The sequence below is a fragment of the Chanos chanos genome, chromosome 16 (genome assembly GCF_902362185.1).
Source record: "Chanos chanos chromosome 16, fChaCha1.1, whole genome shotgun sequence".
NCBI lineage: Eukaryota > Metazoa > Chordata > Actinopteri > Gonorynchiformes > Chanidae > Chanos > Chanos chanos.
This window is the reverse complement of record NC_044510.1, coordinates 15,120,660-15,133,132: the sequence shown is the minus strand read 5'-3', so window position 1 is coordinate 15,133,132 and position 12,473 is coordinate 15,120,660. Positions and strand designations below refer to the sequence as shown.

Below are 12,473 nucleotides of genomic sequence, written 5' to 3'. Positions count from 1 at the left end.
CCAGAGGTGCAGGTAAATTGGGCAGGCATTCCAATTGGAATACCAGATGAATATCGAATAATGGCAAAATCTTCCTTTGGTACCCTGGCGGCATTGTTTCCTGGTCTGCAGGTTGGACGAAATGCCGAATGGTTAAATTACATCTACTATAACCAGCAGAGATTCATTAATTATACATTGAAGGCATTGGAGGGAGTAAAGGAACAGCTGCATGCCACCTCCCTCATGGCTCTCCAGAACAGACTGATACTGGACACAATGTTGGCAGAGGAACAAGGAGTATGTGAGCGTATTGGGGAAGAATGTTGCACAGCCATCCCAATGAACACGGCGAGTAATGGAAGCATCTCACTGGCTATTGAGGGTCTGAGGATGTTGAGGGATGAACATGTCAAAAACACCAATGTGCAGCCTGAAACATGGTGGTCCTGGCTGTGGTGGGGGAGCTGGACTTCTACACTATCTCGTGCTGGAATCATAATTGGCATAGTATTACTGATACTGGTTTGTGCCGCTTGTTGTGTGTTTCCGTTAATCCGATCAGTGGTCACCAAAGCAGTGGTAGGACAGTACGTAATAGAAATGAAGGATGAAGCTGAAAGCCCCCGTGTGAACAGAGTAACCAGTAGGGAATCACTAATGAGCACCATGTTGAATGAAGGGACTTTGCAGTTCATGTCCCTGCCATGGCCGGGAGAAGAGATAATAGAACAGGAAAGAAACAACATCAAAATTGAAATGGACAATGTGTCCAGCACCCCGGAGCCCGAGTATTGCATCATGGAGTAAAACTCCGAAGTGACTCTATTCGGTCAAGTCCCAGACAGAATAGAGTTCCCCTATCCCCAAACAACGACTGAGAAAAGGAAAGATCCACCAGAGAGGAGTCCCACACCACTGTGCATCGTATGTGCTGGTAACCTCTCCACAGTGGTGACCCTCTACGGTGCGTAAAGTACCTGGGTTGAAGAAGATGTCATCATAATCACCAGCAACCATTTATTTACAGTATAATGGCATATATGCATGAAACTAATACACCAGTCACGTCCCTATATAGACAACACGTGTGGTAAACCTTAAGTAATCTACCATAATACATATGATAATCTGTTAAGTTTTCTAATGAGGCAAAAATAGGAAATGTTAAGGACTATGGAGATGCCTCCTGGTTGTTTGCATATATTAATGTATATGTAATCTTAGGGTGACACCGAAGTCAATGAGTATGTGAGATAAAGGTTACTAGCCAGACGTAATTGGTACATGCTCAGAGAGCCAGGGATGTAGGTAGATGGATAACAGATAAATGATTATCAAGTCTGGCCATTGCCGAAAAGGATCTCTGATTATGTTGTAAATAATGTTCTTTCATGGTAGGGATAGAAACACAGAGTGGCTTTTACCCACTCCCAGATAAAAGGGAGGGGATGTTTTCCACTTCGTGTTATTTCTGCTGATTGTAATCCTCCGAGTGATAGTCGCCGCTTAGGTGATCACTTAAGTTCCTTGGACAGCGTCTTGCTGCCGGAGCGGGACGATTATGGTCAACAGAAAGAAGGGACAGAGCTGCATTATATAACAATTCATTTTACTTTTTGTGTAAAGGACTATAATGGACTATGTATGCGTTGTATGACAAATATCACAGGTATGATGTGACTTAAAAGTCACAAAGGGGGGAATGTTGGAGAAATGAGAGAAGGCCTCTAAGATGGGAGGAGACCTCTGTAATCTGTAAGTTGAAAGTTAACAGAAGAAGTCCTCGGCATACAAAAATAAAAAGGGAAAATGCAAGAATAGCAAAACATGAAGGCAAAATAAAAGGGTAAAATCTAGGATAGTGATAAGAAAACATAAGCAATGGTTGGGATACAGCTGCTTCAGCATCCGGTTCACATGAGCTAGCCCAACGCCTGATAATTAACACCTGCATTAAGGGTAAAGTGTCTGGGGTGAAATTGGGGATACGGTTGGGTACTCGAGGTAAACTGAGGACACGGTTGAATATTATTTTTTATTTAACCAAATAAGGACACTCCGGAAATAATGGCGTATGGAATAACGAATTCTGGGAAAATCTGGGGAAATTTCTGGAAGCAAATGGGTTGGACAATGCAAAATACCGATGATGTAAGGGGTGTTACCATACAACCGTATTATGCGTTTATTGGTTACTTAGATTTAGCATACAGGTAAAAATTCTAGATATAAGTGCATGAGTTTCTGTATTATATTTAGTCACTCCCTGGGACCTGACTCAGTTTGTTGTATTTTGATTCACTGTTGAATGCAATAAACTTACACTGCATCGGACTCCTGAAGACTTTGACTGCTTTTTGAAACTTAGACTATATTATTAAGAAAAAGAAGAAGTAGGACTCTGGGTGTGGAGAAGGGATTCGGTCTTATCTGGCCCAGACCTGGGAGTCTCTCCCACATCCTCTGTATAGTCCTTGGAGCATGTGTAGTGAACCATAGATTTTTTTTTTCATCTGAGCTCTTGTATGTGTAGATTTTGTTTCTTTCTTTAATGTTTTTTTGTTTTTCAGACATAATGCCAAATCACAGGAAATAAATATTCTTAATACATGAGAACATTCCACACTGATGTTAGTACGCCCTCTCTTTTTCTCCTCCTATGTCTCAGTGTGAGAAAATGTAATCACTGTACTTATCATGCTGTATATGTGAGATTTAATTGGGTCAACACTGTAACCATTTGAAATAACAACAAATCACATGATGTCAAGACTAGTTGGAAGAAGTGATGAACCTGTGTTTACGTAACCAGTAGACAGTATGGGCCGCACAGAGAAAGACACAAGATACAAGGGGGGAATTCTGCATCCCAGTCTGATGTCTAGGATGAACTGGTTAAATGGTTTAATTCACATTTGGTAAATCAGCCGTCATGGAGAGAGAGACATGTCAAAAGTATAACATCAAACTTCCCAAGAATGATCCGTGGCATCCTGATGATATTCAATGGGCATGGGAAAAAGCATAACGCATGAAAGAGAAAACGAGATGGCTTTTGGTGGCTCTGTATAGAGTTCACCAATGTGATTTAAAGATACACAAGAATAAAATGCAACATGAAACGGATTGACTACAGCCAGTTATTTTCTTCGGTCTGAGCATGAAGAAAACAGGCAGGATGTCTGTGTCTGCGGTTGCATGGGCGCTGTGGCAATTTACACTGTTAGCACTCATAATAAGTCAAAACTAACGTCAGTGGTGTCTACTCTGTATCTGCTCAAAGAACTAAATAATCTGGCAGAACTGTTTGATGACCCCAGGCCATATGAGGACAATGAAAGAAGCGAGAAGGAGGAGTATTCAGTGCTTCTGTCGTCCCTTGGGATAAATGGAAAACGTTGTTCGAAACATACCTCCTAGCCATCAGAGTGGACAGTGTTGCCAACACAAGGAAGCGAGCTATCCTTCACGTACTGGGGGGTGGAGGGGCACCAAATCTTCAATACTCTCAGAAACCGCAGACACTTACGAAGCAGCAATAACAGCTTCAGGTAGACATTTCGTGAAATCCCAGAATGTACTGCTGCGGCGGCGGCTGTCAGCGTCGTGTCAGTGAATCTGCAACCAGTTCGTAGCTGGTCTGAAGCCCTTTCACTGCGCTGTGATTTTGAACCTCACACAGATGAACTGATAAGAGATCAGCACATTGAACAAAAGTCAAAACCAGCTTACACAGCTGTTAGGGAACAGCCAGTCCAACGCTTATTGAGCTCCAACCACATGACCAACACTGATGCTGCAATACAGGTTGCGCGGCCCCAGCAAACATGCCACTGTGGGAACTGTGGCTCCTCTCGTTATGCTGCAAGGGCCCAAGACTACCCTTCTAAGGGCCAAACATGCAGACACTGCCAAAAACCTAATCACTTTGCAAAGTGGGTGCTGCTCCTCCTCTGCTAACTCCCCTGGGCAATCACATGATGCATAGGCAGTTATTCACACTGTAGGGCCCCACTCAGTGACTTCTTCTGGGTGTCCTGTTTATTTGAAAAGCTGCTGTGTCCCTCTCCTCCTTGTTACTGGGGCCAAGGTGTCTCTGCTGAATGTTGAAACCCGCAACCTGTTCTTCCCACATCAATGGCTACTGCCTCCATCCACTGCCCTCTACAGCTCCAGATAGAGCACAACTTATGTCATCGATGTCCTCCAACTCCCTGTGCGCTAAGATCGTAGACTCCTTCCCGTTCCATGTTACACGCTTGGGTGCAAACATCATGGGCCGCGGCCTCTTTGTTAGCCTTGGTTTTACCCTGCACGACGCTAGCAGAACCAAGAGCCTCCACGTAGCTTCCCTGTGCCAGCGCCAGTGGCCTGATCTGTTCAACTGCCTGGGCTGCCTCACCTCATTCGTTCATAAACCTCTCTTGGACCCCGCGGTGTCGTCTGTAGTCCAGCCCCTGTGTTGTGTGTCCCTGATTAAGTGGGATGGCGTTACAGATGAGCTCCATCGACACCTCTCCTTGGGTGTCTAATCTCATTATTGTAATGAAGAAATCTGGCGGGCTCAGAGTCTGCGTTGATCTTTGTGCAGTGAACGAGGCAGTGGTGCTGGACAAATATCCTTTACTCACGACTCTCTTCTATGGTTCCTCTGTTTTCTCTAAACTTAACCCACATCAGGGCTAACCACTGAACCACTGTGATGTTGCGGTACATGTGGCCACCAATGACGCCCTCCTACAGTGAGTCTTCATCGCCCTCAGCTGCCACCGTGCCAGCCTGAACGCAGAGAAGTGTGTGTCCTATGCGCCAGCCATTGAATTTGTGCGGTTCCGTTCGTCCACCGCCAGCATCTCCCCTCTTCAATCGAATGCGGATGCCATCATCCAGGTGTCCGCTCCTATGACAGCCTCACAACTGGCATCGTTCTTGGGAATGACAGCATACTACATACGATTTCTACCTTAGTACTTCTTTGCCACTGCTCCACTGAGGCTGCTGCTCAAAAAGGATGCAGTCTAGACTAGGACCCCTGCTTGCCAGGCAGCGTTTGAGGAGCTGAAGCATCTCCTCACCACATCACTCCCCTGGCTCAAGTTCAAGTTTCAAGTTCAAACAAAACTGGACGGCACCCCCTGATTTAATCCTCATGGCGGACAAGAAAAAACTCCCCAAAAACCAAGGTGTAACAGGAATAACAGGGAAAAATGGGAGAAATCTTGAGAAGGACCACAGGGAGAGGAGTCCCATTCTTGGCCAGGTGTCCCTTTCTTGCCAAAGGTGCCGACCCAGCAGACAATTACAAATTCAAGTAAATATAATCAGTTCACAAACAATGGGGATGGCGATGCTTACAGGAGGCTGACTAGGGAATGAAAGATAAGAACACCAGGATGGATTGGTCTGGAGAGCAGGAGGAGTCAGGATCATTGGTATCTCAGGAGTAGAATGTGTGGCTCGACAGAGAGAGAAAGAGAGAGAGAGAGAGAGAGAGAGAGAGATTGTTAGATATGTTCATTGCCACATACTGGTTAAGGGACAATGTACATCGTGTGTCGAGTGCAGGCAGGGACTTCGGCAAGACTAGCGATTACAGCATAGCTAAAAGGGAGAGGTAGAGGGTAATACGGACATGAGGGCACTTTGGGACGCAAAGCGGCCACCCACTCCACCGTCAACAAACCTGAGTGAATGTGTTAGCATGGCGGGCGACAGCATCCAAACAACTCAGTTCACCAAACACTCTATGCCTGAGAACCCTCCAGATCAGCTCCTTTACCTAGTAAAAAGCTGTTACCAAACAGCTTGACTAAACAGATAAGTTTTCAGCCTTGACCTAAACATTGAGACTGTGTCTGAGTCTCAAACACTAATTGGGAGGCTGTTCCATAACTGTGGGGCTCTGTAAGAGAAGGCTCTGCCCCTTGCTGTAGCCTTCACAATTTGAGGTATCAACAAATGGCCTGCACCTTTTGATTTAAGTAGGCGTGGTGGATCATGAAAGACCAGGAGTTCACTTAGGTACTGTGGCGCAAGACCATTCAATGCTTTATAGGCTTATGATTAATGTGAGATTTGATTGGGAGCCAGCGCAGTCTGGATAAGGTAGGGGTGATGAGGTCATATCTTTTGGTTCTAGTAAGAACTCTGGCTGCTGCATTCTGGACTAACTGCTGCTTATTTATATACCTACTAGAATATCCAGACAGTGGGGCATTACAATAGTCTAACCTAGAGGTAATAAATGCACTAGTTTTTCTGCATCGTGAAATGATGTTACATTTACATTTATCTTATTAATATTTCTGAGATGAAAGAAGGCTATCCTGGTAATATTATCTACATGAGCTTCAAACGAAAGACTGGAGCCAATAATCACACCAAGGTCTTTTGCTGTTGTACATGATGAAACAGAAAGGCCATCCAGAGTTACTACGTAATCAGAAACTCCTAGCTGCATGTGGTCCTAGTACAAGTCCTGTCTTTTCAGAGTTAAGTAGGAGAAAGTTAGTAAGTATCCAGTGTCTAATCTCCTTTACACATTCTTCAATTTTGTTAAGCTGGTGTCTCTCATCTGGCTATAGTGACTGTGACCCACTGTAGGTTTGATGGAAAATACGAGTTAGACTAGGTGTTTATCAGGGACTCCAATGCTTTTACTGCTTTATTTAGGACTATTTGTTTATTTGTTTGTTTATTTAAGAAATGAAAAGTCTGGATAAGGTAGGGGTGATGAGGTCATATCTTTTGGCTCTAGTAAGAACTCTGGCTGCTACATTCTGGACTAACTGCTGCTTATTTATATACCTACTAGAACATCCAGACAGTGGGACATTACAATAGTCTAACCTAGAGGTAATAAATGCACTAGTTTTTCTGCATTCCCTTAACTCCAACAACATTTTCTAGTCTATCAAGGAGAATGTCATAATTGATGGTGTCAAAGGCTGCACTAAGATCAAGTAACACAAGCAAGGAGACACAGCCCTGATCAGAGGCCAGTAGTAGGTCATTTACCACTTCAACCAGTCTTTGTGCTATGATGAGGCCTAAATCCTAACTGTAACTCCCCCGAAGCATAAGCAGACACAAGTGGTTTCCCTTGAAACTGATTTATATGGAGGTTTCTCCTAATCTACCGTGAAAACTAAACAGAATAAAGAATAAAGAGACCACGTTAATGCATGGCATGTAAAATAGTATTTCCTCAAAGTAAAATATAGACAAACAGAACAAATACCTCGTTGGCTGCATGCTTCAAAAAGAGGGAATAATTTTCCTGTCTTCCTTGTCATTTTTTATATGTAATTGCTATAAAAATTTTTACTGAAGTTCGTAGTGAGAGTAGCCTAACAGGATTTGTGTATAACCTAGGCTGCGTCTTCAAAATAATAGTTATGCATAAATAACTTATGGAACTTAAATAATTTTAAATTATGAGAATGGTCTCAGAAAGCAAAGAAACTATGCAAATCATACAAACAATACAATGGCAACAGTTAAACTGATTGATACATTTCATGAATGTTATTCCTATGTAGGTATGAACATAACTGCTGTGCTACAGCCTTTTCTAGGATCTTGGAGATAAAGGGGAGGTTGGATATTGGCCTGTAGTTGGACAGCGAACAGGGGTCGAGGTCAGGTTTTTTAATTAGGGGTTTGATAACTGCTAGTTTAAAGGATTTAGGTACATAGCCACTGCTAATTGATTACTGAATATTTTTAGAAGAGGTTCAATGACTACTGGAAGTACCTGTTTGAAGAAATGTGTAGGTAAGGGGTCTAGAACACAAGTTGGTGATTTTTGATGAAGAAATTAGTGAAGTTAATTCGGTCGGTCGAAGGGGAGTAAAATATTCTAATCGCTGATCTGATATAGTTATATTGTTATCAAATTCTCTGGTTTTAAATTCATAGTCTGAATTGTTTGCCTGATATTTTCAATTTTGCTACTGAAAAAATTCATGTTCACAGTAAAGTCCTGTGATGAAGCGTATCCTGTCCTCTCCTCCTTTGTGTGTAACCATCACTGAGCCACAATAAAACAAGACTGCACCAAAATCCATCTCTTCACTTTTTTTTTTTATTATTTTCACAAACACAAATGCCCAACAGGACTGAATATGTTTGCTGATATGGAGGAGTGCACTCCAGTTCTATGAGGCTGTTATGTGGGTAGAGGCCTCTTGATTGGCTCATCAACATATAGATTGCTTCAGGATAAGTCATAATAAAGCACTGTCTACTCATAGGCACAAGTCAGATTACAGACATGATTGTTCAGATTAAAGAAACACTTTTTTAAAATTTCATTATTGTATGTAGTTTATGACGTTCAGTAAACACCACAACACATAAAGACACACATTTGGTTGGGAATGTGTATTTCATGTCTTTACATAACTAATAAAATGGAAATGAAACTTTTTTATTACTGGTGTCATCATGTGATTACTGCAAATTGTGATGAATTTCTCTGTAAAATGACATTAAAGTCCAGACCTCAGCATTTTTTGGCTGGACACACAGTGTTTCCTGAACATATATATGACCTTATTCCTGATCTCTTTAGTGTTAAGGCCATATACGAGGGGGTCCATAATGGGTGGAAAGACTAAGATGGAAACTCCTGCAGACCTGCGTAGGTAGGGTGATACCTGATCAAGTCTGTGAGAAAGAATAAAGAAACATACATTGATTTGATATGTAATAAAAACCACAAGATGAGTTGCACAGGTGCGGATGGCTTTGCTCTTTGTGTCTGCCTGCTTATTAAACAAGCAGGTAATTAGGATGTGGATGTAGGTGAACACCACGAGAGCGGTTGACGCCACTAGAAAAGAAATTGTCAATGCCAGACCATAGTAATTATTGGCACTGGTATCTTCACAAATCATCTTTGCCAGAGAGGGGTTGCTACAACACGGATCATTTATAAAATTTCGACAGAACCGAAATCGAGCCAACAAGAGGAACAGAACTCCAATGACAATGGTGTTAGTGGTCCAGATGGCCACTATGATTGTTCTCAGTTTGCTGGAGGTCATGACTGAATGATAGAGCAGTGGGCGGCAGATGGCCACATAGCGGTCATAGGCCATCACAGAGAGGATGATTATGGCAGCAGAACCATAGAAATGTACAAGTATAGCCTGGAACAGACACGCTGCTGGGGAAATGTCACGGTTCTGCCATAAAATACTGGAGATGAGCTGTGGAAACAGGGCTGTGGCTCCCAGCACATCATTAACAGACAGGTTAAAGAGTAGCACATACATGGGCTTGTGCAAATGGTGGTCCAGGCCGATGGCCAACAGAACAGTGATGTTACAGGTTAGGATGAAGCAGTAGGTGAAGAGCCCTGCTATGAACACAGGGTATGTCCCTGATGGAGGGATGCCTAGAGACTCCATGCGCCAAAGAGATGAAGCATTTGAGTCAATTGACTTCATGTAGCCTGTTTATAATACCTGGTCCCTCTGAGTTATTCGCCTTGCTTGAAGAATACTATACTATGCATGTGGTGATGCAGGCTTATGGCCTACAAATGGTCTGCATGCCAAATACATGCGAGAGGATGAAGAATACCTTCATACCTGTTTCCTTTTATGTGTTTCTATTCATTTCCTTTAAGCAATGAGAAAACACTGACTTGGTTAAGTAAATATTACATGTCATGAGCTCATCTGCTGTCCTCTGATGAAGACACTCCACAGTATCATGTACTCTTATATTGTCTTTGAAGTTAAGGAAAACCCCCAAGAGAGCCACTTCAGTCGCTATAGAGACTGTGACCCACTGTAGGTTTGATGGAAAATATGACTTAGACTGGGTGTTTGTCAAGGACTCCAACACTCTTAGTGCTTTATTCAGGATTATTTGTTTATTTTGTTATTTAAGAAATAAGAATTATCCCATGCAGGTATATTAGGAGTGTGTCGGTTTTGTACTGAACCCGAAAACTGTGGTTCTTTGTTTGTCCTTGGAACATGTGAAGTGAATCATGGATTTTTTTTCATCTCAGCTCTTTCATGTGTAGATTTTGTTTGTTTGTTTGTCTTATGTTTATTGCAAACATAATGCCAAATCACAGGAAATAAATATTCTTAATATATGAGAACATTCCACACTGTTTCTTCATTTTTAAGAATAATATTAATAATCATTTGATGCTGGTACACTTTCTCCTTTTCTTCTTATTTCTCACTGTGAGAAAATATATTCTCTGTGCTTATCATCTACGATGGACTGGCCACCTGGACAGGGTGTTTCCCCGACTTTTGCCCAATGAATGCTGGGATAGGCTCCAGCACCCCCCACGACCATAATTAGGATAAGCAGCTAAGAAAATGAATGAATGAATGTGCTTATCATGCAGTACATGTGAGCTTTAATTGGGTGGGTGATTACAAAGCTGTCATAACGGTGTCAACACTGTAACCATTTGAAATAACAACAAAACACATGATGTTGAAAGAAGTGATGAACCTGTGTTTACGTAACCAGTAGACAGTATGGGCCACACAGAGAAAGACACAAGATACAAAAGGGAGAATTCTGCCTCCCAGTCTGATGTCTAGGATGAACTGGTTCAATGGTTTAATTCACATTTGGTAATTCAGCCTCCACTACATTTCTATGAGGTTTCTCATTACTCATTAGATTGAAGCTTAGCTTTGAAGTCAGCGGATACGTGATATGTTTATGAATGTGTGACGAATTTGGTGACAGAGGCAGACCACAACTGCTACTTTTAACACATCGTGTGAACATGTACGGAAACCATTTGGGATGTAACACCGGGTCCTGTGTGAATCCCCTGCTGATGCATACTAATAGCTAGCAAAAATGTTGAGTTAACCTTACTGACAAAACTCCTTTCAGAAACATATGTTTTAATCTTTTCAGATAAACACAGTAATATTAGTAAGGTCACACGAAGGCAGTGGATTCACACAGGACCTGGTCCCAATAAGACGCGGGGTGGGGGGCTCATCCAGCTGTTCCAGCTGTGCTATTTAGTTGAAGCAAAATTAATCTAGCCTACAACATTATGACATGTTTATTCTTTTAAGGCCAATCTGAGTTAACCTAGTGCCTGTTTAACTGAAGCTATACACTGTCTTTTATAGAGGAAGCATTTGATTCAATTGTGCCTCTATAGGTTTTGTATCATATTCCACAAGCTTTTTGTTCTACAGGTTCTACCAGCAAGTCAGTGCATTCAGTAGGTTGTTCCAGAGTCATTAGGCTCTGTAAATGCATTGTGGCAACAATACAACGTGTTGACATTAACAAGAAAATTACTTTTGAATACTTAAGTATTTTTAAAAACAAGTTCTCCAGTACTTTAACTCAAGTAAAAGTTTAACCAAACAACTTTTACTTGTATTGGGGTAATATTTGACCAGGAGTATCTGTACTTTGACTCAAGTACTGGGGTTGTGTACTTTGTCCACCTTTGACCCTGATGATATTAAAAGTGCATGGGGAAAAGCAAATCGCGTGAAACATGGAGAAAACGAGATGGCTTTTGGTGGCTCTTTTTAGAGTTCACCAATGTGATTTAAAGTTACACATGGTTAAAATGCAACATGAAACGGATCGACTACAGCCAACAATTTTCATCGGTCTGAGCATGAAGAAAACAGGCAGCATGTCTGTGTCTGCAGCTGCATGGGCGCTGCGGCAATTTACACTGATAGCACTCGTAATAAGTCAAAACCAACATCAGTGGTGTCTACTCTGTATCTGCTCAAAGAACGAAATAATCTGGCAGAACTGTTTGATGACCCCTGGGCCTAAGAGGACAATGAAGGAAACGAGAAGGAGGATTATTCAGATGTCTAGTTTGCTCTTTGACCTATGACCCTGAGATCTCAGCGGTCAGTAAAAACCGGTAGAGAAGAAGTCAAAAATAAAAGTGGACAGGCCATTAGAACAATCATTCGTAAATATGTCCCCTCAGCACCGGACTTGGCTGAAAGGTATTCCTCAAAATAACAACATCTCAGGAAAGGAGGAATTAAGACATTGGACAAGCTCCAGAAAATAAAGAGAATCTACAACTTACATCCATACGATGCTTGTTGAATATTAGCTGTACATCAAATCGAGTGAGAGGCCAGGGAGCTAAGAAATGCAGTGAAAGATCAGTTGGAGGATAACAACATGGATAGTGCATGGAAGCAAATTTAGGCATAGTATACAGAAAGTGCACAGTTGACTGTGGATTGGAAAAAGATTTCAGTATGTCTTCAGAAACCAGATGAACCAGAGAAGGTCTACCTGGAGCATTTTAAACAGATATGCATCAGCAACTCTAGATGTTGCGGTACTGTTGGAGACGTAACCAAATCTGCCGACCCGTCACGGACTTCTACAGGAGTTGATGGACTCAGACGTCAAATCTCCGCTGATAACCACCTACCTAGCTGGTCAGTCTACTCTCTCACCCCACAGTGTTTCATGAGCTAATGACGGTCCAC

The 12,473-nt window shown here is 42.2% G+C and overlaps 1 protein-coding gene across 1 annotated transcript; it reads right to left on the bottom strand.

Moving 5' to 3' along the window:
* Positions 1 to 8,474: 8,474 nt before the first annotated feature.
* On the bottom strand, positions 8,475 to 9,437 carry LOC115829231 (olfactory receptor 52K2-like). Its single transcript, XM_030793291.1, has one exon. It carries the CDS (start codon positions 9,435 to 9,437, stop codon positions 8,475 to 8,477), a length of 963 nt encoding a protein of 320 aa, XP_030649151.1.
* Positions 9,438 to 12,473: the final 3,036 nt, after the last annotated feature.

What these genes read in the sequence shown, in the direction of transcription:
- LOC115829231 (XM_030793291.1), bottom strand. Translation starts at nt 9,437, where the DNA reads ATGAAGTCAATTGACTCAAATGCTTCATCTCTTTGGCGCATGGAGTCT.